The sequence below is a fragment of the Rhinatrema bivittatum genome, chromosome 1 (assembly GCF_901001135.1).
Source record: "Rhinatrema bivittatum chromosome 1, aRhiBiv1.1, whole genome shotgun sequence".
NCBI lineage: Eukaryota > Metazoa > Chordata > Amphibia > Gymnophiona > Rhinatrematidae > Rhinatrema > Rhinatrema bivittatum.
The window spans coordinates 369,914,539-369,942,353 of record NC_042615.1 but is presented as its reverse complement, the minus strand read 5'-3'; the positions used below and the strand labels follow the sequence as shown (position 1 = coordinate 369,942,353).

Here is a 27,815-nt window from a genome sequence, read left to right as displayed (position 1 = left end):
GGTGAGCTGTGCCTGTGACAGGCTCCAGTTTTTGGACCTTTTTGTTAGCCTTAATTTTGCCTAGAATCTTTGCTTCAGTTCCTGAAAACTTTTCAACTTCTTTCTTGCCCAGAGAATTTTTATCTTTAGTTCTTGGACACTCTGATAACCTATTCCTAGCCCAGAATTTTTGCTCCCAGTTTCCTGGACATTTAATACTTGCTTTAAGAACATAAGAACATAAGAAAATGCCATACTGGGTCAGACCAAGGGTCCATCAAGCCCAGCATCCTGTTTCAAACAGTGGCCAATCCAGGCCATAAGAACCTGGCAAGTACCCAAAAACTAAGTCTATTCCATGTTACCATTGCTAATGGCAGTGGCTATTCTCTAAGTGAACTTAATAGCAGGTAAAGGACTTCTCCAAGAACTTCTCCAATCCTTTTTTAAACACAGTTATACTAACTGCACTAATCACATCCTCTGGCAACAAATTCCAGAGTTTAATTGTGCGTTGAGTAAAAAAGAACTTTCTCTGATTAGTTTTAAATGTGCCCCATGCTAACTTCATGGAGTGCCCCCTAGTCTTTCTACTATCCGAAAGAGTAAATAACCGATTCACATCTACCCGTTCTAGACCTCTCATGATTTTAAACATCTCTATCATATCCCCCCTCAGCCGTCTCTTCTCCAAGCTGAAAAGTCCTAACCTCTTTAGTTTTTCCTCATAGGGAAGCTGTTCCATTCCCCTTATCATTTAGGTAGCCCTTCTCTGTACCTTCTCCATCGCAATAATATCTTTTTTTTAGATGTGGCGACCAGAATTGTACACAGTATTCAAGGTGCGGTCTGAACATGGAGCAATACAGAGGCATTATGACATTTAACATTTTATTCACCATTCCCTTTCTAATAATTCCCAACATTCTGTTTGCTTTTTTGACTGCCGCAGCACACTGAACCAACAATTTCAATGTGTTATCCACTATGACGCCTAGATCTCTTTCTTGGGTTGTAGCACCTAATATGGAACCCAACATTGTGAATTATAGCATGGGTTATTTTTCCCTATATGCATCACCTTGCACTTATTCATATTAAATTTCATCTGCCATTTGGATGCCCAATTTTCCAGTCTCACAAGGTCTTCCTGCAATTTATCACAATCTGCTTGTGATTTAACTACTCTGAACAATTTTGTGTCATCTGCAAATTTGATTATCTCACTCGTCGTATTTCTTTCCAGATCATATATAAATATATTGAAAAGTAAGGGTCCCAATACAGATCCCTGAGGCACTCCACTGTCCACTCCCTTCCACTGAGAAAATTGTCCATTTAATCCTACTCTCTGTTTCCTGTCTTTTAGCCAGTTTGCAATCCACGAAAGGACATTGCCATCTGTCCCATGACTTTTTACTTTTCCTAGAAGCCTCTCATGAGGAACTTTGTCAAACACCTTCTGAAAATCCAAGTATGCTACATCTACCGGTTCACCTTTATCCACATGCTTAACTCCTTCAAAAAAGTGAAGCAGATTTGTGAGGCAAGACTTCCCCCAGTTTGCGACCTGATGAGTGCTGGTGAGATCCTGTGGGCAGTTAATTGAAGAACTGAGCCAGCTGGAAAGATTGCAGTGAGATGCTCCTCCCCACCCTAGACTCCGGTGCTGACATAATCAGCAGAGGCTCAATTGCCTTTTTAAAATCAAATACAATATGGTGCACAGCTGCTGCCGGTGCACAGCCTAAGCCATGTGTACCAAAGTGGTGTGTATGGGGAAGAAGCGATAATTAAAAAAAAAAAAATATTTCTGGCTCCTTCTGTGATCCGTGGCCCTATGGATAGTCATCTTACACGAATGGATGTGCTGCCATTGAGTGATTACAGTGGGAGTTGCTCTGGAGTCTACCTGAGTCCTGGCACAAGCCGACTACCTCCACAACCGCTGGGTTCTACATGCTGCGAGCAGAGACTAGTGGAATTTCCAGAAACTATTCATGGGACTGAGACTCCTGAAGGAAGTTCTCAAGTTTTACCTGTATAAGTACCTATGACTTGCACATCAGAGTCTGTGAGTACTCAGCAATTGTTAGATAAACTCATCACTGATGATGAAGAATTAGTAGAACCTGCTAACCTGGCTCTCTCAGATTTATGGAGGTTAATAGCTAAGCTAAATAAGAATATGCCTCAATCAGTTTTGCAGAAAAGTTCCTTAGTGTTAGAAAGTAGATCTTTTTTAGACTCACAGGGAAAGAAACTGGAAGATATGGAAATATCTGTATTTATTTTGAATTCTCAAGTCTGTTACTAAAATGCAGAGCTAGCTCATATTAAAAAGAGTGTGTCAGTACATAAAGAAGTAGAATTATTTAAAAAATCTATTAGAGCTTTTTTAATTGTCCTTGTACTAGGTTAGCTGTTAAAATGCTTAACATTTTTTTAAAGATTTTAGCTTTTCAAGAAGAGCTTTTGCAATCTATCTAAAATATTTTATTTAACTAGTCATAGGAATATGGATAATACAGATAAGGGTAGTACAAATGAAATTCCTGTGGATACTCCTGGTATTTCTACATTTTTGGAAGAATCACTTGATATAACCACCAATAGGTTTATGTTAATTGTATCTTTCTGTGCTGAACACATAAAGCTAAAGATCTAGTTTTCTCTAAATTTTTCAGAAAGAAGGATATTTCTTTCTGGGAGCAGAACTTAAATGTATTAGTGTCATTTAACCTTACCACCACACAAGATTCACATGTACATTATGTACTCTCTACTACTGGCACCTACAGCTGCACATTTTGGCTCCCTAGAGATGAACACGACCTAGGGTTATAGGCACTTTTCAAATAGACATCTGTCTAAAGACTTATGTGATGAGAACATTCAGTGCTAGGGCCATAGAGAAGGCCCATTGTTTGATCAGAGGTGATAGATCTTCGCAATAGAAGAGGTCAATGGTTTTTGATAGCTGCACTATGACATTTTCATATCTATACAACGTATTGGTCACCAGCAGAGTAAAGGCATAGCTACAGCACCTCTAACCAAGTATTTCTACACCTAGTCCACCAGACAGCATATGGAGGCGAACACTAGCTAAATATTGCCCAAGTTGCATACATGCCCATGTACCCAAGAGTTAACTAAGAGTATGCTCTCTGGAGAAGACAATAGGAGCCAATTGTGAAGCTCAACCTTAAGGAGTATCCTATGTGTTCTTGCTGTCTTCCTTAGGAGCATACACTAAGCTTTCTATTTAATGGCCTAGGCCATATAATATGGATGTGAGACATGTGCCTAGTTGTAATGGGCAATAGTACTCTAGCATGGAAGGTCATGTGTGTCCCAAAACTTTTACCTTGTGAATCCTTAAGACAAAAAACACACAATGAAAAGATATATCCAGAAAGTTTCAAAATATGTGACTAGTTTATTAACCATTTGTAGTCAACATATTGAAAGCAAGTCAAGGTCTTAGGTAATCACATTCTGCAGGACAAGAGATAAAATAGCACATGACATAACGGAAATGACCAGCACATTTAGTATTAAATTGTATATATATAGTTACAAATGTCCATATGACATATACAGAAGTAGCATCTTATCCCATTGAAAAACCTTGGTTACAGCAAAGAACATAGAAAGTAGAAGTGGCAACCCAATAGCTACAGTACAGCTCTAATGTTAGATCTGATACGAGCACAACTATCTGATGGCAAGTAGAAGGCCCAGGCAGTCCATGTTGAAACAGTGCAATCAAAGGGGAGGACAGCTTAAGGGCCACAGTAGCAAAGTTCAAGTAGATGGTCCAGACAGTCCAGTTGAAAGAGTGCACTCAAAGGAAGGGGGGGAGGGCAGCCTAAGGGTCATAGCAGAAACGTTCAAGTAGAAGGCCTAGACAGTCCATGTTGAAAGAATGCACTCAAAGGGGGGACAGCCTAAAGGTCACAGCAGCAAATTTAAAGTAGAGGCCCACAGTTCATATTTAAAGAGTGCACTCAATGGAAAGTGACAACCTATGGGCCACAGTAGCAAAGTTCAATTAGAAGGCATCAGGGCCTGGACTGGAGAATGCAGCATGGAGGCAGCAAGACCAGGACTGGAGAGTGTAGTATGGTGGCAGCAGGACCTCGAGATGACACAGCAGTATGGAGGCAGCTTCAGGATGAGAAGAGACACCAGCATGGATGTCAGCCACAAGTAATGAGACATGACAAGAAGACACACCAGCAGCAGGATCAGGAGATGAGATATGATGAGAAGCAATATCAGCAATAGATCCAGGAGATGAAACATGAATAGAAGAAACAGCTGCAGGCCCATGACTAGAGACCGCAACAAGGGGACAGGACGATGGACACAGCATAGAGGAGACAGCAGGACAACACATGATGACAGTAAACCATCTCTATCAGCAAGCCAACACAGGAACTCTGTAGTGAGGATGGGTCTTCTTTCATCTAGCTGGCACAGGAGCTCTCTAGTACAATGGTTTTCAACCTTATTTTGGCCAGAACACACCTAACAGATGGTACTCACATGCCATGACAAACTGAACATGTGACTGTCACAGGGCTAAATGTAAACATACAGTCTGCATTCACAGGAACCCCCTTGACCCCCCCCCCAACAATGGGTTTACAGCAGAATTAGGGCATTACCCCTATAACTCACCATACAAAAAAGGTATTCTGGTTCTGATGACATCTCAGTAAAAACAAAATAAACTTTCTTTACTACCAGGCACAATAGCCCTCCTTATAAAAAGACAGTAATTTATCACTAATGCATGTCCTACTGAGAAAACATAACAAATACGATTGATATAAATGCTTACATGCTAGTAAAATATCTCACCTCAGTCACACATATAGAACTGATCTTCACTAAGTACAGAAAGACCACAAATTATAAATATGGATACAGAAACTGGAATGGAAAACCAAAAAAGCCACTCTGCATACAGTACAAACCTGGAGAAATGGAAAGAAAGATATAGCACCAAACATAAAACCAGGATCTGCAATAATATACACAAACTAATCCACATAAAGTTACACCTGCATTATGGAACATAATCAAGCAGTAACAAATCTATCTATGAAAAGACAACACTACAAATATTAAAGCAGGCCCTAAACACTAATACACTTCCTATTAGGAAAACAGAATAAGCCAAGCTGCTATAGATCCCCATACAGAAATAATTATAGAGCTATACTAATAAATGTTACAAAACAGCTGATAAACAGAATAACATCCAAAAATTAAAATCTCATAAAAATGATTTAAAATTTTCCAAATATCAATAAGATGTTTCAAATTAGCAGACACATCACATAATACCCAATAATTAAAATGGCAGTTCATTCAAAAAGAATAAACTTAAAAAGCCACTTTTACTTACCCTCTCCATCAACTCTACTTCTCCTTTCCTTTGAAGGCCAATAGCACTCACCAGAACTAGCAATGGCTGCTGAAGCTCTGTCCTCCTGGTCCTCTTCCTTAGGACCCACAACCAGTCACTCACACATACACACACACACAAACACACCTAAAATTAAACTCTATGACCAGTCTCTGTCTCACCCACATGAGTAACCTCCCTGACCAGTCTCTCTTCCTCACATGCAGACACCACTTGACTTCCCTGACCAGTCTGTCTTACATACACACCAGTCAGCTCCCTGACCAGCCTTTGTCTGTCTCAAACCAGTCACCTCCCTAACCAGTCTCTATCTCTCTCATACACAGCTCCCTGACCAGTCTCTGTTTCTCACACATACCCCAGTCACCTTACCTGACCAGTCTCTGTCTCACACATACCCCAGTCATTTCCTTGACAAGTCTCTGCCTCTCACACATACCCCAGTCACCTCCCTGACAAGTCTGAATGTCACACATATACCACAGTCACCTCCAGGACCAGTCTATGTCTCTCTCACATACACCTCCCTGACCAATCTGTTTCTCACACACACCTCACTGACCAGTAGGGATGTGAATCATTTTTTGATGATTTAAAAAAATCGTCAGATATTTTTTAAATCGTCAAAAATCGTTACAATTGCACAATAGAAATTCCCCCGATTTATCGTGAAAAATTGTAAATCGGGGAGGGGGAGGGCGGGAAAACCGGCACACCAAAACAACCCTAAAACCCACCCTGACCCTTTAAAACAAATCCCCCACCCTCCCCAACCCCCCAAAATGTTTTAAATTACCTGGTGGTCCAGTGGGGGGGGGGGGGGTCCCAGCGCGATCTCCCGCTCTCGGGCCATCGGCACCATTTTGGCTACCACTAATATAAATGGCGCCGATGGCCCGATAAAAAAAGCCCCCACCTGACCCTTTAAAATTACCCCCTTAGCTGCCCCCACTCTCACGACCCCCCCCAAAAAAAACATTTTACACATACCTGGTGGTCCAGGGGGGCCGCGGGGAGCGATCTCCCGTTCCCACGCTATCAGTTTATCGGCACGGGCCTCACTAAAAAAAATTAGTGATGTGAATTGGAATCAGAACCGATTCCAATTCACATCTCGTAACGATCAGATTCCCCTCCCCCCCCCCAGCTGAACCCGATCGTTAAAACGATCGGGCACATGATTCACATCCCTACTGACCAGTCTATGTATCTCACACACACCCCAGTCACCTCTCTGACCAGTTTATCTCACATACACCCCAGTCACCTCCCTGACCAGTCTCTGTTTCACATACACCCCAGTCACATCCCTGAGAAGTGTCTGTCTCTCACACATACTCCAGTCACCTCCCTGACCATTCTGTTTGTCTCACACCAGTCACCTCCCTAACCAGGCTCTGTCTCTCTTGCACATACCTCCCTGACCAGACTTTGTCTCTCTCATACACACACCCCAGTCACCTCCCTGATCAGCTTCTGTCTCACACACATCCCAGTCACCTCCCTGACCAGTCTCTGTCTCTCTCACACACCCCCAATCACCTCCCTGACAGTCTCTGTCTCTCTCACACACCCCAATCACATCCCTGACCAGGATCTGTCTCTCACACATACCCCAGTCACCTCGCTGACAAGTCTGAATTTCACACATACACCACAGTCACCTCCCTGACCAGTCTCTGTCTCACACACATCCCAGTCACCTCCCTGACCATTCTCTGTCTCTCACACCATCCCAGATACCTCCCTGACATGTCTTTATCTTATACACACCCCAGTAACCTCCCTGATCAATCTCTGTCTCTCTCACACACCCCAATCCCATCCTTGACCAGTATCTGTCTCTCATACACACACCATTCACCTCTCTGACTAGTCTCTGTCTCTCACACACACCCTAGTCACCCCTGACCATTCTCTGTCTATTACACCCATCCCAGATATCTCCCTGACAAGTCTGTATCTCACACATACCCCAATCACCTCCCTGACCAGTGTCTGTCTCTCACACACAAACTAGTCACCTCCATGACCAGTCTCTATCTCCCTCACACATGCCAATCACCTCCCTGACCAGTATCTGTCTCACACACACACACACCCCAGTAACATTCCTGACCAGTCTGTCTCTCACACACACAAACTAGTCACCTCCAAGACCAGTCTCTGTCTGTCTCACACATCCCAGTCACCTCCCTGACCATTCTCTGTCTCTCACACCATCCCAGATATCTCCCTGACAAGTCTGTATCTCACACACACCCCAGTCACCTCCCTGACCAGTCTCTGTCTCTCACACACACAAACATATTGTCCCAACCATTCAATCAGATGCTGCTACATGGGGGTCATGACAACTGGGTAATGGGCACCTCCTCCAGTCTGCCAGTGTTACTTGTTCCTGCTTGCTCCCTTGGTTTTGAGCTAGACCTTTATATTATGAAGTGGGGTACCACCTGCTCTCCAGGCCTCTTTATTCCACTGCACCAGGATATGGTCTGGACAATGGTGCATGATATCTGTCCCTTGGATTCCCTGGTTATCTTTGCAGCATAGTTTCAAAAGAGTAGACTGTAGTTCTCGAGGACCCCGGAGAAGGGAGGGGTCCTTGAGAACTCCCTTTCTGTTATGGAGCATGCCTTCAGGCCCTGTTAGGAGCATGGAGGCACGGCCCCATCTCAAGGGAGGATGAGAGCCCTTGGATTGTGGCACGGCTCAGGGAGGAGCCCCAAGACACACCGCGAGAGGTGAGCAGGTACGAGCACCAGTGGAGCAGGAGCAAGGCTGGACTTAAGACAAGGCGAGGAATATCTGGAACAGGAACAAGGCAGGCTCAGCCCTCCAGTGGACCTACACACACCAATGAGACCCAGCAATACAATGCTGGTCAAAAAAGTAGCCCTCCAGCCACTCAGTAGCCCTTCCGGAGCCACTGCTTGGGAACGATGAGTGTGTGAGGCCAGACAGATGCTGAAGGCAGGAACATGAAGACTCAGACGAAGACTCAGGATACTTGGAGGATTCAGACGTAGACTTGGATACTCAGGAGACTCAGATGAAGACTTGGATATTCAGAAGCCTCAGATGAAGACTTGGATACTCAGAGGACTCAGACGAAGACTTGGATACTCATACAGACTCAGGATACTCAGAAGAATCGGACAAGAATTCTGGTTACTCAGAAGACTCGGACAAGGATCCAGGATGCTCAGACGTTTCAGGCAAGGATTCAGGAGTCAAGCAAAAGTAGTGGGTAAGAACTGCATCGCAGCGCGCCCTACACAGCCACCCATGGCTGGTCACGGACCACGCTGAATGCGAAGCAGACTCCAGGTGAAGAAGTGGAATTTGAAACTGGAACATGACGAAGATTCAGTAGAGGCCTGCACCTGGGCACGCCCTACACAGCCGCCTGTGGCTGGTCGCGGACCACACTAAAGTGGAGCAGGTCCTGGCAGATTCTTAGGCATGGACGGAAGCAGGCACAAGGCACTCCGAAGACCAGGACAGGATTCAAGACTCAGAATTCAAGACTCAGGATTCTCAGAAGCAAGGCATTAAAAACAGAAGTCTTCCAGAGGCTTGCGCTGCAGACGAGAAGAAGGCCTTGTACCATGAGGTGCCCTACAAAGACCCCATAAGCTGGTCACGGACCACGACGGTGGTACACCAGGAGAGGTGGACAGACAAGGGACATGGGGACTGGATGAAGAGCTGAAGATGAAATGGACGAAGTCAAGACAGGAACATCGGACATCAGGAACATGGAATATTGCACCTCAGGACATCTGGACACGGAACATCAGGAACATGACAGATGATGAGGGAGCTCCGACGAGGGACGAGACCAGGAACTTCAAGGAGATGAAGTTCAGGAACAAGCAGAACATGGAACAAAGATCCATCAAGGTACCGGAAGACCACGGAGGACCTGGATCTACAGAAGACCACAGATGCTGTGAAGACTGGTTCCGATGGCTCTGATGTACAGAAGCAGGAACAGGTTGATTACATCATCAATGAGGGCCGTGGGGCTTTTCCCGACACTGGCCCTTTACATATTGAAGAGAGGCGCATGCCCGCGCCAATGGTGAAGCAGGAAGGAACAGACACGGCGGCATCCCTGCGTCCCTGCTGCGTGGAGGGCCCGACAAGGACCGGCAACGACGGCGGCAGCCCTGCTGCGAAGAGAGGAAGCAGGCAGCAGCAGTGGTGGCTTCATGCCACAAAGATGGAGGAAGGCATCGGGCTGGACACCGGCTCTAGGACCGTGAAGACCCTAACAATGCGACGGCCTCTGGGCCATGCTCAGGAATGGTTTCGGCGGCCTGGCTGGCCATGGAAGGTAGGGGACTGCCCGCAGCTATCGCGGGCAGGATCCTAACACAGTGTCCTCGATGCTGAAGTTTAAGGCCCTTAGATGAGGCTGCCCTGCTGCCTGGCTGCTGGATGATTGAGTTGCCACTTCAGAGAGGTCTCACTTTCTTTGCTCTCACTCCCAATCCCCTCTCCCCTCCCTTCTTCCCCCCACTTTGCACCTGGCCTGGAAACTCTTCTCCCCTCTTCCCTCTCTGTCTATCCCTAGCCTGCTTTCCTCCTTCCGCCAAACTCTTCTGCCTATCCCTTTCCCCCTCCGACTTCTACTATCTCTTCCCTCCTCCCTATTTCTACTCCTGTCCCTGTCCCTATTCCCACTTTTCCTCCTCCTAACACTCCCCCCTACCTCCTCTCTCCTCCTCCCCCTCCTATCTTCATGCCTCCCCTCTCTCTCTCCCCATGCCTCTCACATTCCATCCTCTCCAGATTCCCATCACCACCACCATCACACCTCCTCACCACCACTCCTCCAACACACAAAGACAAACTTGACAAACTTACAAAAACTTTCACACACAGATCAAGAGAAGAGACAAAGGTAAAGGGAACCAGATGAAAACAGACAAGATACCACAATCAGAAATTGCTAGCTAAACTCCTACTCTAACCACTATCCAACAGCTCAACTCCTCTCCTCTCTCCCACATGTGACACACCCTCAAAGAGGAAGCTGCAGGATGCCTGTATAAACAAACAAAAAAAATTTATTTGTGATGCTTAAAATGATTCACAATGCAATAATGTACCACTAGTAGTACAACTTTGGTACGCAATGCAGTAGATAAGATATTTTTCTAACCATGCCTCTTTTTTATTGCAGACGATACCAAGCTATATTTCTGCTTTATATATATCAATTAGATGATTCTAGGCCTTAGCCAGATAAGTTATCTGACTAACTCGGTATATCCAAATTGATTTGGCTAAATTGGCTCCTCTATGGAACAGCCTTGCCCCACCTGCCACTTAGTTGGTTAACAGTTTAGCTGGATAAATAGTTATCCAGCTAAGTGGTGGCCATTCAGTAGGGTCCGATATTCAGTCACTGCTACTTAGCCAGATAAGTATTAGCTGAATAAGTCCTAATTTATCTGCTAAGAAGCACTAAATATTGTCCTTACTGTGACCTCAATTTTCAAACCTATCTGCCATACAGCATTTGCATGCATAAATGGATGTACAGAAATGAATGAAGAAACGAGTGCAGAGATTAATGTGGGAGCTGCAGAGTTTACAAAACACCATGTATTTCTGCTCCAAAAAGCACAAGTATATATTTCTAAAGCAAGAAAATACATAGTTTCTCTATCCATTTTATAAAGATATGCATGTATATTATAATGCATCTATATTATAATAAGTCCATCTGGGACCTAATTATACTATCAGCAGCGCTTACTTTTTACTCAACTAAAAATATGTGTCTGTTTATTCCCACATATACTTTAGCCAGTTATAGACTAGGAAGTTTTCTGACAGCCAGTTTACCCAAGTAAATTGGCATTTTCAGTACTAAATTGCTTCTGAAAATTGCTTGCACAGTTAGGATTATTTTCTCTATGTGCATCATTTTACATTTGTTCACTTTAAATTTCATCTGCTATTTTCATACCCAGTTGTCCATCTCACTTCCACCTGTAATTCCTCATAATCAACTCAAATCGAAGCTAAATATGATAACCTCATTCATTAATCCCTTTTGCACATTCTATATATGTTAAAATGCACTGGCTCTATTGCAGATCCCTGGGGCACTTCATTATTTACCTTGATCCATTGGGAAATCTGACCATTAAGTCCTATTTTCTGTTTCCTATCATTAATCAGTTACTTATCCACAATAAGACATAGACGCCTATCCCATGCCTTTTTAATTCCCTAAGAAGTTTCTCATGAAGGGCTTTGTCAAATGCCTTCTGAAAGTCTAGGTGTACTGTATCGACAAGCTGTCTTCCAACCACATGTTATTTATACTTTAAAAAATTCTAGTAGATTGGTAAGACATGACTTTCCACTGCTAAATTCTTGCTGGTTCTTTCCTATTAAACCATGTCTATCTGTATGCCCAGTAATTCTGCATTTATCAGTAACTTCTGACATTTTGCCTGACACCAACATCAGGTTCACTGGTCTGAAATGTACTGGAGCATACTTAGGGGCCGATGCAATACATGTGCGTAGGAAGCGGGCGCTGAACAATTAGCGCCCTCTTTCCTAACGCGCCCCAGGCGCCCCCAAGGGGGGTGCCATGCAATATTTAAATTAGGGGGGTCACGTTTGTAAGGAGACGCTAGGGTTGCTTGTGTGCCCCTAGCGCCTCCTTGCTAACAAGAACCCGATCGGTTTCCCTAACTGCCATCTGCTGGTTAGGAAAACCGATGCCTGGGTTTCAGGAAACGGATGCTTGTCAGTTGAGCATCCGTTTCCTGCACCGACGGTCAGGTGTTTTTTTTTAAACTTGTTTCTTTTAATTTTTCCTCCTACTTAATATCACAATGATATTAAGTAGGAGCCAGTGCATTTTAACATATATAGAATGTGCAAAAGGGAATAATGAATGAGGTTATCACAATGATATTAAGTAGGAGGAAGTACAGAAAAGCAGTTTTTTCTGCTTTTCTGTGCTCGTTTTCAATGTGCTCAGCTATTAACACCTGCTCCAGGCAGACGTTAATAGCTGATCGCTAAATGTGTGTTGGGGACTCACATTTTTTTTTTTTTTGCATTGGAGTGAATGCATAATAGCCTCAATTATATGCATTTGCATGTGATGAGTGCTATTAGACTCACTCCGCAACGGGCGCACATTGAATAGGTGCTAATCCCCTTATTGCATTAGGGGATTGATTAGCGCCTATTCAACCTACGTCCGACTGTGGTTATATAGTGCGCTCGCCTGAGCACACTGTATTGCATCAGCCCCTTAGTGCGCTTTCTAAACCTTGGTCTTCTATTGGCCACCTTCCAGCCCTCAGGCACTGTGGCAGATTTGAATGATTAGTTAGAGATTACCAATGGAAAGTCTTGAATATCATATCTGAGTTCTTTCAAAACTTTGAAGAGAATATCAACAAGGCATAATGAAGTTTTTACTCTTTATTTTGAGTTTGCTCTAATAAATATTCAGTTTTCACAGTGACTTGTTTCAATTCCTCTGTATCATCACTTTCAATAAATAGTTCCAGTATGGGCATCTCCCAAAAATCTTCTTCACTGGGGACTTATGCAAAGAATTTAGTTTTTCTGCTATGGCCTTGTCCTCTTTCAGCCCATGTTTTACCTCTGATAATCTAGTAGTGCAACTGATTCCCTCACAGGCTTCTTGCTGTTGAAGTACTTGAATAAAATGTTCTTATTAGTTAGAATAGACTGGTGGTAATCTCCAGTTGTGGCATTTTTTGGCTTCCACGTCCCTTGCTTCCTTATACCCAAGGTTGTTTTTTTTCTCCTGCTTGTACAGTATGATATCTAGAGATGTGTGAAAACAGTCAGAACAAAAGAATAAAAAGCAGTTCACTTTTCTGTGAAATTGCCTACGGCAAGCTTCTTCTCAAATTCTTCCTTTGCTTCCCATATTAATGTTTTACATCTAACTTAGCAGCGCTTTTTCCTATTTTATTTATTTGAACTGCTTTAAAAAAATATATGGCTTTTGGGCTTTATTAGCCTATTTAACAGCACCATTTTGCAATTCTGGTGGTCATTTGGTCTTTCTTAGATCTTTTTTAAAGTATGAAATACATTTTATTTGGGTTTCAAAAATGATATTTTTAAAACTATTTTCCAAGATAATATTTTTAAATTGTCTCTATGAATATAACTAGTTATAGATTTATATCTCTGGGTATCTTCCCTCTCCCATTGAAGTTGCAGCCAGTCTCTGGTTTATGCAAGCAGTAGCCTCCCCCATGTGGAGGCCACCTATTGGCAATTACCTACTCTGTCAATTTAATTATTTAAATGTATTTATTTATTTAGAATTATTTATTAATCTCCTGACTAATAAAAATCTTTCTAGGCTATGTACATCATAGTCAATATCCCAACATTTTCCCAAATACATTATTACATTACTGCATAATAAAATTCCAACTCAGACATGTTTCCCATTAACCATATTTTTAGCATTTTTTTTTTAATTTCATGAGTTATCTTTCTTCCTTTAAATGCAATAGGAGGTCATTCTATAACGTTGGAACAGAAAAAGAAAAATGTCTATTCCATAGGCGTAAATGTTGTAAGGTCTTAACTGCTGGAAATTGGTACAACTCCAGGACTCCTCCCTCAAGTATACCCCACTGCTCTTCTGTTACCCATCATGCATACAATTTCTATCCTTAGAGATTCCAGAGTGTAGTATACATCCTGCAGAAGTTTTATCCTAATAACCACTATGGTACTCTTAACGTATATAGTACTATAGCACCAATAATTTCATCTGCATGGCCTTTTCGATATATTTTGCCCCATTGGTTTACCTCTTTCTACAAGGTCTCTGAGATGTCTATTACATATATATCTTCTTTTAGTGACATACATTCTTAAAGGTGATTTTATAAGCCCAACGCACCAAAATTGGGAGATACACACACAAGTCAGGTTTGCACTCACCCACTAAATTTTTAAAGCCGCCTAAATGCACACATATCTCTAGGTGCATGCAAATCTCGCTCGATTTAGAAAAAAAAAGAATGTGGTCTGGCTGGGGCACAGGCCTTTCAAGGCATGGCCAAGAGATGTGCACATAAATATTTACATACCCCAGCATGTGCCTAGGTCCACTGCTGCGTAAGTTTATGTCTGCTCTGGATTAGGTGTAAGTTGTAAAAAAAAGAAAAAACTGCCATTTTGGAGGGTTTAAAGGGTCTGGGGTAACTGGAGTACAAGGTATTAAACCAGGGGAGTTTGGAGGGCCTAGTTCAACACTGAGCAAACTGATGGACAAACTGGTGAAACTGGTCATGGCGTGGACATGATTTGTTTTTAACATACCATGATTTAAGCAGTGGAAACAGGATTTATATGCCTAGGCACACGCCTATTTAAAATTAGGCACACATGTGAGTGCATTCAGGCTATTTTATAACATGTGTGCATATGTGCACGCATGTTATAAAATCATCATGTCCCTGGGCATGTGCTGATACACATGCACCAATATGCACCTGCATGCCACTTTGAAAGTTATCGTCCCTAGGTCCAATTTTATTTTTTAAACTTCTGACATTTGCATACAGACAACTATATCTGGGCTTTTTATTGCTGTTCAGAGCCTATTTATTATTAGAATTTGGAATTATTTATCTTTGTCTAATATCCATTTAAATCCACGTCCTCTTTATCAGGATATACTAACATCCCTGTTTTAACATTATCCTTTGACAATACCACACTCCAAATATGGCATTCCCGAGTGACTGCTGGAGAAATTAACAGTCCCAATAAAAATTTAAAAATAAATAAATAAAATTATAGAAGCAGAAATAAACAACTGTTATAAATTTTCCAAGGCTGCACTAAAACATTTTTTACCCTATCCTAAAATTATGAGTTGAGAATACAGATCCTACAAACTTTACAATTGCAGGTATATTCTTCCACTGAAAAATATATTCTCTTCTCTAATTGATATGGGATGATGTGCTTCAACTGTAGTGCTGACAAAGACAGAACATTTTTCTTATGTTTGCCAGAAATGAACATGATTTCAGCTTTTTTCTTGACTTCTAAAGATTTAAAGATGTTCACATTGCAAACGACAGATGGACAGACTCAAAAAGCTCTGAAGGTTTCCTAATCCTCCTGCTGATCTCTAAAGGGTAGTTTAAAAATAGAACCCAATAAAATGTCTAAAAATACCCAAAACTCTAATAGGTTCATCTATACTCTTCCTGGCAAATGTTATGTCTTTAATACAAGATCTGGCACAGATGAATGTACTAGATAATCACCATGGTGTTTAATTAGTTTGGAATACACTGAATGCAAGGAAACAACATTCCCCCACCACTTGGTATCCCTTGGGCAATGCTAAAACATTAATTGAGTCTTGTGTTTGTTTACAGCATTGATGATCCTGCTAATGCTCAAGTGTCACGTGTGATAGATTCTTTAACAGATAATCCTGGTTTTGGGACGCGATGCATGAGAAATGATCCCATTCCGTGAGTATCAGCTTCACAAATTATTTACTGCCTTTGCCAGTTTTCCCCATTACGAATATATTGTTGAAGCTGAAGATGCCTCTGGAAGCAGTGGGAAACCATTAAGAATCTGAATTGTGTTGTCATTAATCCTTCAGTGAAATACTTCCACAAAAAGAAAAGGAAAAAGATGCAAAATAATGTGAGCTGCCTAAAGAAAACCTACGAAGTACATCTGTTTCATAATCTGTGGTTACAATTGTGCACTAGGATAGAATTAAACCAGCGTTTACAACAGCTGTGAAATGAAGGCATGTAGGGCCTTATTCAATAAAGGATTGTTTTCCAAAAGCATAGAATGGGTAAGAAAGCACAAAGGAGATGCATGAAGTAATGAACAATGTCCACCAAAAACATTTGAACTAGATTTTAAATAAGTAAGCTGGTTTTATTCAAGAGCATCAAAGTAATATTCAAAGTGAGTGAATGCGGTAGTGTATCCTCTAGAATAGGTAAGGACATTTTTGACTAGACTAGGCATTTTTTGGCTTCCACTGCTCTCACTTCCTTACACCCAAGATATTTTATCTGCTAGTATCACCATATGATATCTTGAGATGTGTGAAAAACATTCAGAGCAAAAGGATAGAAGATAGTTCACTTTTCTGAAAAATTGTATTTTTACCATAGGATTTAATGGGGAAGTGTTTGATGAAACAGGTGACAACTGGCAAAACTTACCTATTTCATTAGGTCTGTGAGTCTCCTTCTATTAGATGATTTCATTTGGAATCATGGAGGTAGATCTTTAAAAAGTACGCCCACGCGTACTTTTGTTCGCACAACCGGCGCAAACAAAAGTATGCCGGATTTTATAAGATATGCGTGTATCTTATAAAATCCGGGGTCGGCGCACACAAGGCTGCACAAAATCGGCAGCCTGCGCGCGCTGAGCAGCGCAGCCTGCCTCCGTTCCCTCCAAGGCCGCTCCAAAAACGGAGCGGCCTCGGAGGGAACTTCCTTCCACGTCCCCCAACCTTCCCCTCCCTTCCCCTATCTAACCCACCTCCCAGCCCTACCTAAATCCCCCCTACCATTGCTGTACAAGTTACGCCTGCTTGAGGCAGGCGTAACTTGTGTGCGCCACCTCGGCATCTCCCAGCACAGGCCGCAGTGCCGGGGGACTCGGGACTACCCTCCCAGCTTGCCCCTGAACCATTGCCACGCCCCCGGACCTGCCTCGGACAGCCCCCTGACCCCGGGCACGTTCCCTGACACACCCCTGGCCGGCCGACACCCCCCGGACATGCCTCCTCCCGCCCCTTTTACGAAGCCCTGGGACGTGCGTACGTCCTGGGGCTATGCGCGTGCCGGCAGCCTATGCAAAATAGGCGCGCCAGCGCGTGAGTGCCCTGCGCGTGTAAATCCGGGAGGATTTACGCGCGCATGGCTTTTAAGATCTACCCCATGATATATTGAAGAAATTGCAAAACATTTTGCCATTTCCAGTAGTTTGTCATAAATTTTCTCATTGAAGTCAAACATATGGCACTTTCAGTAAGGTGTGCATGAAATAAAAATTTTAAGGACATTATTCAGTAGACTGGTGAAGTACACGTTACCCTGTGAAAATTAACTGGGTGGCTGGTATAATCAGTGGAACATACCTGCCACCATATACGTTTGGTTAAAGTGAAAATAAAGTTAGACAGATAAGTTTGCCTCTCACTAGCTTACTAAATATTAAATAAATAAATAAGTAAAGAGTGACTGAGCCACTACCCTTCTATCCCTCAAGAACTATTCTAAAATTCAGCACGGGCCAATAACCTTCACATAAGCACAGGTGGAACTGTGCAGGTTTAACTGCATAGATATTTAATGTATACTTTTGAAAATTCAAACTATGCACATAAATGCTTTCCCCACTCCAACTCTGCCCCGCCCCCTCCCCAGAACACCTGTCTTGATTGTGAGAGAAAGTATGGGCATAATTGGGATGATTTTCAAATGTCAATTTACTCATGTAAACTGGGTTTTAAGTGCAGAAATCGTTTTGAAAATGATCCCTTAAAGTTTAAAAGAGGGGTTGCAATAAATGTGTTATCATAGCATTACCAAGATTTTACTTCTTCCCTTAATAATAATGTTGATGGAAAATGTATTCTTTTTCCCATTGTTTTTGCTGTCATATACTATTGCTCTTGCAATCCTTGGGAAAACTTAAGAGAAATAAAAAGTTATATTAATTCAAGGCTAGAACATGAGGAAACATGATGTTTTTCATTTATAAAACAGCCCTGACAATTTATCATTTTGTTCTAAAAATGCAAAACAAAGTCATCCACAGGTCATTGTCAGGACACTTTGACCTGAAAATACATTGACACCTTTTTAACTACATACTTTGTAATGTTTTACTTTCCCTTAAGAATCTGTGATCTATTTACAATTATAAGCCAAGCTTTTTTATTATATCCTGCTGAATTCACCACTGGAAGATTAAACTCAAATATACAGTTATATGGAAGCTTTTGTTCACTTCTAACAGATCTGTCTTTATTTAGTTTAGTTTATTTACTTGGTAACTGCCTTTCCCATAGGCATCAAACAATTAAAAGCTAATAAACATTTGGAGGTTTATAATGAAAGGGACTGGTCTGGATAACTTTTGATTTACCCAGACGAATCCTGAAGTTTACACTTCATGGCTCTTAAACTGGCCACATTTTACTGTGTAAGTCAAAGTTGTCAGGATAGCTCACCTGGATAACTCCAAAATTCAGTTATCTGCATATGTTGTCTGATAAGCAGTTCTGAAGCAGTACATATGACCAGATAACCTTAACTATACCCATCTATATTCAGAATGTAGCCAGGTAAGAAAAAAAAAAGCACATGGTAGCAGCCACCTTATTCATTCCCACCCCCACTCTCATCCCCAAATATATTGGGAAAAATGTTGGGGTCTTCACACCCCAACCCCCAAAACAATGAAAAAAATACTGGGGCCCCTATGGCCTGATCCCTCTGCCTAAATTTCAGAAATGCTAATATATTGCTGACAATCCTCGCCATTCCTCTTTAGCAAAATAGTGAATCACCAGCCATATACCCCCACTATGCCGTCAACCCATAAACGTATGTATGTATTATTCCCTTCTATCTTTAGGGATTGACCAGCTTCACTAAGAGTTGACCAATCCTCACTGAGAACTGACTAGATCAAGAGAAGAATTCCATAACATTGGGGCCACTCTAAAGGTAGAGGGAGAAGGGGCCACAAAATAGGTCAAGCTACAATGATCTAAAAATCTGTGTGGCAATAGGATATCTTAAAGATACTTCTGAATCACACCCTGGAAGACCCCTAGCCATTTTCTTTCTTCCACCGATAAAAAGTATGTGTGAAATGGAAAATATAAACACACTTTCACATTTATAAAATAGCATATCTACGTGTATAGTTTACTTGGACACACATATGCTATTTTCACACACAAAAGCTCTTTGAAAATTTACACGATACTAATTGATTTTCAAAAGTATGCACATAAATTTTATCACCAAATGTATGCACCCCAAACAGCAGAAGTAAATTTATGTGCATAGTTTAGATGGAATAATTTTCAAAGTGGATTCATGTGCATAAATCAGCTTTGAAAATTGGTGTAACTTGTGTGCATATTTGCCAGCTAACTTATATGCGATGTTACAAAATGACTCCCTAATTCCTTATGGAAAATGAAACTGACCAAATCAAATATATTAATTTATATTGTATGCAGTTGTTCAAATAATGACTTTAGCCAAGAACCCAAGACACCCCACCCAGAGATCGTAGACTTGCACATCTGGAACTAGAGAAGACACAGAATATAGTGGGCTCAATTTACTTTTTGAAAAGGTCAAAAGTTGATATAAATCTTGTAAGGTGCAGTTACCTGAAATGTAGTTAAACATTTACAGGGTATTTCAAAGAAATCATCACTGGATTAAAAAAAAAATAAACTTCTTTCTCCTAATCTGAGTATTTCTGCAAAAATTTGGATAAGCTTGTGTCTTGAGACTAGAAATAAAACATCTTTACTGCATTTCTGTCTTAATGTAGCTTCTTTATCGGGTTCAAATCAAGTATAGCTGCAGATACCTTACATTTCTGTGATACTGCCAAAAAAGCAGCAAGATTTAAACATCTCTTGTAGCAAAAACTTCCTCTAAGAAGGAATCAGCATATCTTAATGATGAATGCAGCAGTTATCAGTATGAAAAATGCTCTTGCCCTGGGATCTCTGGATGCATTCCCTGGGGCTGCTCAGTCATTGCTGGGTGAGGTTGGTGACCAGCTTGCTGGAGACCTTTCCTTGACTCAAAGATGACTTCAGTGGCTGGAGAACCTGCTTCTATCCCAGAGCCTGGTCTCTTGCAGCTAACAGCTAGGCAGTTCAGATAATGGAGGAGGAATTTCATGAGGTGAGAACTAGGGATGTGAATCGGGTGCCCAATCGTTTGCGCTTTCGGGTTCATGTGGCCACGAGGAAATCTTGTTTTCCCGTGGATTGGAATTTTTTTTTTTTTAGTGAAAAATAGTTTTTCAGCTTAGTGCTTGCTAACGGGAGTTAGCGCGCACTAACAAAAATTTTAAAAAAGTTACAAAAAATAACAAAAATAAATGTTTTTTGTTAGTGCGCGCTAACTGGAGTTAGCGCGCACTAACCCGAAAAATGATTTTCATGAAAATTCGGGGGAAAAAATATTAGTTTCACTTTTTAACTGATATATAACGAATTGTGAAATATTGTATGATATTTCAATTTGTTATAAAAATGATTCACATCCCTAGTGAGATCTGACCTCAGGAATTTGGTGGAGATGTTTGAGTGTCTTGCCAGGCTTGAAGGCTTCACAGCTGCTCTTGGAACTGATGGGCCTGAAATGACTGCTACATCCTAGGCTAATCAGGACCTTGCCCCCTGAGGTTCCTTGGCCCTTTAATTTAATGTAAAAAGTTAAATTCTTCCCCATTCTTATCTTTATCATTTTTGTATTTTACAGTTTTATTTAATTGATATTTTTTTAAAGTGATTTAAAAATTGATATTCTGTGTATGTCATATTTTTTATTATGCATGCTAAGGTCCATTTCACCAAGAGTTAAACACTTTTCAGAACAGCCTATTATAATAATTCTCTAACCTACACACTGCCATGCATGTAGCTTGCCTTGCAACACTGTATGATAATCTCAAATATCCACTCATCTACCCTTACAGCTGCTTATGAATAACTCCTAGTTATTTGGGTATGCTTTCATACATAGCTCCCCTGGATTACCTTGCTGTAAGGTCACAACACTTTTGAGCTGTACATGTTACTTACCTCTTACCTCCTTAAAATGCCTAAGAATGTGAATGCAGGCAAGCTACATGCACAGGTATAGTATGCTTTTCTACTACTGAAAAGAGTTTATGGGCAAACAAGGAGCATACATTAAGCAGACCTTTCAACAATAGCACATTATCTAGCAGAGAAGAGGTGTCGTAAGAACATAAGAAAATGCCATACTGGGTCAGACCAAGGGTCCATCAAGCCCAGCATCCTGTTTCCAACAGTGGCCAATCCAGGCCATAAGAACCTGGCAACTACCAAAAAACTAAGTCTATTCCATGTTACCATTGCTAATGGCAGTGGCTATTCTCTAAGTGAACTTAATAGCAGGTAATGGACTTCTCCTCTAAGAACTTATCCAATCCTTTTTTAAACACAGCTATACTAACTGCATTAACCACATCCTCTGGCAATAAATTCCAGAGTTTAATTGTGTGTTGAGTAAAAAAGAACTTTCTCCGATTAGTTTTAAATGTGCCCTTCATGGAGTGCCCCCTAGTCTTTCTATTATCCGAAAGAGTAAATAACCGATTCACATCTACCTGTTCTAGACCTCTCATAATTTTAAACATCTCTATCATATCCCCCCTCAGCCATCTCTTCTCCAAGCTGAAAAGTCCTAACCTCTTTAGTCTTTCCTCATAGGGGAGCTGTTCCATTCCCCTTATCATTTTGGTAGCCCTTCTCTGTACCTTCTCAATTGCAATTATATCTTTTCTGAGATGCGGCGACCAGAATTGTACACAGTATTCAAGGTGCGGTCTCACCATGGAGCGATACAGAGGCATTATGACATTTTCCGTTTTATTCAACCATTCCCTTTCTAATAATTCCCAACATTCTGTTTGCTTTTTTGACTGCCGCAGCACACTGAACTGATGATTTCAATGTGTTATCCACTATGACGCCTAGATCTCTTTCTTGGGTTGTAACACCTAATATGGAACCCCACATTGTGTAATTATAGCATGGGTTATTTTTCCCTATATGCATCACCTTGCACTTATCCACATTAAATTTCCTCTGCCATTTGGATGCCCAATTTTCCAGTCTCACAAGATCTTCCTGCAATTTATCACAATCTGCTTGTGATTTAACTACTCTGAACAATTTTGTATCATCTGCAAATAGTCATATAGATGTGCAGGTAGAAGCTCCATTCATGCAAATCTATCTACAACAAGTTCTAATCATTCACCTCTATCACCCAAAAACTGGTGATGTCAATTAAAAAAAAATTACAAAACTGTTCTTACTCCAGAGTGATGAAGGCCTACCAAGAGCTAATGTAACTCTTGCACTGGGCCTCACCTCATCCCTGTTCATACTGGCTTTGTTCCCCAGTAGGGGCCAGCTTATCTCCATAAGGCTCCCAGGTTCCAGCTGCAAATCCCTTCACATGTGCATGTGCATGGAATCCACGGATGTTATAACATGTGCGCACTGGTGCATGCATATTATAAAACTGGTGCATCCATGTGTGCGCACCCGGAAGCATGCACCCATAGACACGTGCACACACATTTGAAAATCTACCCCTGTATCTATCAGAGTTCTGTCATCATGGGGATGAAGGGATTTGCAGCTGGAAGCTGGGAGCCTTATGGAGATAATCTGGCCCCTTCTGGGGAACAAAGCCAGTATGAACAGGGATGAGGTGAGGCCCAGTGCAAGAGTTACATTAGCTCTTGGTAGGCCTTCATCACTGTGGAGTAAGAACAATTTTGTAATTGGTTTTTTTTTAATTGACATCACCAGTTTTTGGGTGATAGAGGTGAATGATTAGAACTTGTTGTAAATAGATTTGCATGAATGGAGCTTCTACCTGCACATCTATATGACACCTCTTCTCTGCTGGATATTGTGCTATTGTTGAAAGGTCCGCTTAATGTATGCTTCTTGTTTGCCCATAAACTCTTTTCAGTAGTAGAAAAGCATTTTATAATCTGTGTGCGTATGTGCGGGCGGTGTGCTCAAGGGGGGACTTTCACAATTTCCGTGCAGCGATATATTCCGACCTTCCTCAGTTTCCTCACAGTCCGCTCCAATTAAGGAGCAGACTGGGAGGGAACTTCCCTACCTCCTACCTAAATTCCCTCCCTCTTCCCCTCTTCCTCTCTTCCTCTCACGTGATGAAAATGTATACCAAAGACCATAGAAAGTGGAAGTGGCACCCCAATAGCTACAGTACAGTTCTAATGTTAAAGCTGATATCAACACAACTATGTGATGGCAAGTAGAAGGCCCACACAGTCCATGTTGAAAGAGTACACTCAAAGGGAGAACAGCCTAAAGGCCATGAAAGCAAAGTTCAAGTAGAAAGCAGCAAGACCTGGACTGGAGAGCAAAACATGGAGGCAGCAGGACTCGAACTAGAGTGTGCAGCATGGAGTCAGCAGGATTTAGACTGGAGAATTCAGCATGAAAGCAGCAGCATAATGATGACATAGCAGCCTGAACGCAGTAGCAGGATGAGATGATACAGGAACATGGAGGCACGAGCAACAAGATGACACAGCAACATGGAGGCAGGAGCAGTAGGATGAGATGACACAGCAACATGGAGGCAGAAGCAGGATGAGAAGAGAGGAAAAACAGTATCAGAACCAGGAGACAATACATGATGAGAAGAGAAACCAGCAGGAGGACCAGAAGATGAGACATGATAGGAAGAGAAACCAGGAACAGGACTATGATTGGAAACTGCATGAAGGAGGCAGGACTGTGAGTAGAGCATAGGAGGACATACGAAGCAAGCAGCATGGTAACACATGATGAAAGTAGACCATCCCCATCAGCATGCTGGCACAAGAAATGTGTAGTGAGGATGGGCCCAGCAATCTTCCTACATCTAGTTGGCACAGGAACTCTGTAGTGAGGATGGGCCTGCCTTATTTTGACAAGTCATCTTTCAGTGAAATTTGTTACCTTTAAATTGTCAACTACTTGTGGGTAGGGGGCCTCATGGCTGTTTGGAGGTAGCATATTTTGGGAGGGCTACCCCTGGGCCATCCTAAAGGCCAGGGACTGCTGAATGGTATCAACTCCTGAGAGGATGGGCATGGCACTGATGGAGGCTCAGGCAATCTTTCTATTAGTAGTGTGACAGCAGATGAAAGGTTGTTGATAGAGGTGGCAATGGTGGTAAGGCTCTGTATTACAGCAGCTGACTGTGCCTGCAAGGCATTGGTGGTCCTGATGTGAGCCCTCCTCAGATGCACCAGCTCTGCCTATATGTGATGGCATTGAAGGCCATACCTCCTCTCACGGTCAATGGTTTGGCGGACCTGCTGGTGCTGCAGGTTCTGTAGCTGCTGCTGGTTCTGCTGATGGATGCTGAGGCATTGTCTGTGGGACCAACACTGGCATGTCTGGGCTGGTGGCCTGATCTGGCTAGGTATCTGTCAGATCTTGATGGAGAATGGGTGTGCTGGAGCAAAGTGGGGATTGGTCAACTTTGTCCCATGGCATGAGGCTAGAGGGAATATGGTTCATATCCAGTTGCAGGGGTAAGCCAAGGGGTGCAAGCAGCTGGTTCTCTTCTGGTGGCTGCTGGAGCTGCTCCTTTTCCTCTTCCTCACTCCATTGTGTCTGTGCATTCAATTGGATGGTTGCCACATGTGCTGCTGCTGCTGCACTGCTGGTCCCTGGGGCTGCACTGCTGGATGTGGGGGCTTGATGACTGGGAGGGGCAGTATCCCGGACAAGAGCTGTGGAAATAAAGAAGAAGACATAAGTATAAATGCTAAGACATATGTAATGTTTGGTATAAGATGTACACTTTGCATCAATTCATCAATCTCTCAATGTGAGCATCTTATGCCAGAAAATGTGTACATTTTTAAAAGATTTGATTTTTACAGGTGAGGTGAACATACCGGCCCCAGCTCATGTGGTGTCCAGTGCTTTTTCCATTCCCCCAAATATATCTGGTCCCAGCTGTTCAGTCATGTGCTGCTGCATGGAGGTCAGGACAAGGGGAACCTTCTCCCATCTGTCACTGATACTTGTACTTGAGCTGTGCCTTTATATCACAGTAGTGGTGGACCACCTGGTCTCCAATCCTCCTGATTCGACTGCGCCAGGATAGGGCAATGATGCATCATATCTGTCCCTTGGCTGCCCTGGATATCTTTGTGACTCAGTTCACAAAGAGCAGACTATAGTTCTCTAGGACCCCGGGAATCAGAATCTCATTATCCTACACAGTAAACTTTAAGGCCCTTAGTCAAGGTCACCCTGCTGCCTGGCTGCTGACTTATTGGGCCACTTGTGGAGCGGTGTCACTCTCCTCACTCTTGCTCCCACTCCCCACTCTCCTCCATTCCTTATTCCCTCCTGCACCTGGCCGGCAAACTCCACTCCACTCTGCCCTCTCTGTCTATCCTTGCCTGCTATCCTCCTCCCCCTGCCACACTTGCCTGCCTGTCCCCTTCCCCACCTGTCTTTTCATATCCCATCCCTCCTTCCTATCTCTATTCTTGTCCCTATCCCTCCTCCTCCTCCTCCTATTATTCCTGTCCACCTCCTCTCCTCCCCTCCTCTCCTCCCCCTCCTCTCCTTACAGCCCTCCTCTCTTCCCATGCCTCTCACGCTCCATCCTCTCTAACTCTTCACAACCACCAGTCCTCATCACCACCACCACCCCTCATCACTCCTCCTCACCTCCCCACAAAAGTGACAAACAGACAAACTGGACAACCTAACAAAAACTTTCACTCCAACAAAGAACTCAAAAGACAAATGTGCAAGGAAACAGATGAAAAAGACTAAACAGAAGACACAGCACTCAGAACTTGATAACTATCTCCTGTCACCTCCAACCACTAACTCTACTCAACTCCTCTCACCGTTGCCTGACAGACCCTCAAAGAAGCAACTGCAGGAAACCTGTATATATGAACAAAAAAATAAACGTGCAACACATAAAATGATGCACAATGCATACAATGACACGTGACGCGATAAAGTTGCGTGGGTTGCGCTACTTTGCTATGCGATGCTGTAAATTGGATATTTTCCTAAACTCGCCCCTTTTTTTTATTTCGTCCACTATCGCACCATATTTCTGCTTTCTTTATAGCATTTTGATGATTCTAGTCCAAAGTTTGTAGGATAGATGTAACAAATGAAAACAAGTAGAAATTAATATCCTGATGTCTTCTAAAACACAGGACACATACACTTTCCAAAAATATTTTTAGTTCTCTTCCTTAATAAATATCAGGTATAAGGAATAAAAACAATGGCCAAAAAATAAAAGTTAAAGGCTTCAGGTGATGAGTTCATCATCCAAACATACCTTTCTTTCCTTATATCCAACATATATCTTTTGGACAAGGGTTAGCTGCAGGCTCCATATTACCTCCATTAAAATTTATAGAGATAAACTCTAGACCAGCTCAGCCTGACCCTAATGACATGGAGCCTGCATTTAATCTTATTATGGACCAACTCTATACACACATATGATGAAAATACCACTACTTTTCAAAAAATAAATGCACATATATGCAATTAATATATGTGAGTATAATTTACGTATGTACATTTGTTAACAATTTTCATGCATAAATTAAATGTGTATAAACCCAGTCCTTTATATGCATATTCATGTGCCTCACTAGCCTGTCTTTCTAATAATATCATATTTGGAAGAAGTAGAGCCCTGCTTAGGAATCCTAACTTTCAGCCATGGGAGGTGGACCTTCTGGTGAAGGAGGTAATGAAGGTCCAGCATAACTTATATGGGAAGGAGTCACAGAGAATGGGATTCTACTGGAAAGAGCTGTTACACTTGCTGACCATGGGTTCTCGAGACTGTCCTCACTCACCCAACACCGCATCGGAGTGGTCAAGCCAGCCCTGGACCTCCTGACCGTGGCGGGGAGTTGCTGCCAAAACTGCCGTGCTTCCTACGGTTCTGAGCTGGCCACCCAATGCCGCTCATTCTTCGGCCCCAAGTCGCTAGGCCGACACTGTGGAGTCTCCCTCTTCACAGCAAGAATGCTGCCACCACTGCCGAGTCCCTATTGCTTCCAGCATCCTCCTAGGCATGTGCACACTCCGCTCTTCCTCATTTAAAGGACCCATGGCAGGAAAATGCCCGCAGCCCTCCAAGATTACATCATCACTGGAGGACTATTTAAGGCTGTATCATGCTTCCAGCCTTTGCCTTCGCAACAGGTCTCCATGCTCCTTGCGTTGTGCGTGTTGCTTTTCTGAGTTCCTTGCCTTCTTCCTTGTCCCTTGGATTCCCTTGGCTTTTGACTGGATACTGACCACGAGACATGCCACCTGCCTCAACCCCTGCCTGGAACCCAACCACAAGATCGCCCCCTGCCTCGACCAAACCACGAGATACGCCGCCTGCCTCGACCCTTGTCTGGAATTTGCTCTCATACTCTGCTGCCTGTTCCTAAACTTGACCTATTCTTCAGCATCTCTTCTTCTCCTTGACTCCCATCACTACAGAGACCACATGTA

At 42.6% G+C, this 27,815-nt stretch overlaps 1 protein-coding gene across 1 annotated transcript in view; it reads left to right on the top strand.

Moving 5' to 3' along the window:
* LOC115096270 (ATP-binding cassette sub-family A member 1-like) overlaps window positions 1-27,815 on the top strand; it is a 618,744-nt gene that overhangs the window by 263,384 nt on the left and 327,545 nt on the right. Inside the window, exon 20 of the mRNA XM_029610773.1 lies at window positions 15,865-15,963. Coding sequence (XP_029466633.1) covers window positions 15,865-15,963 — 99 coding nt within the window. The remainder of the gene's footprint in view (window positions 1-15,864; window positions 15,964-27,815) is intronic.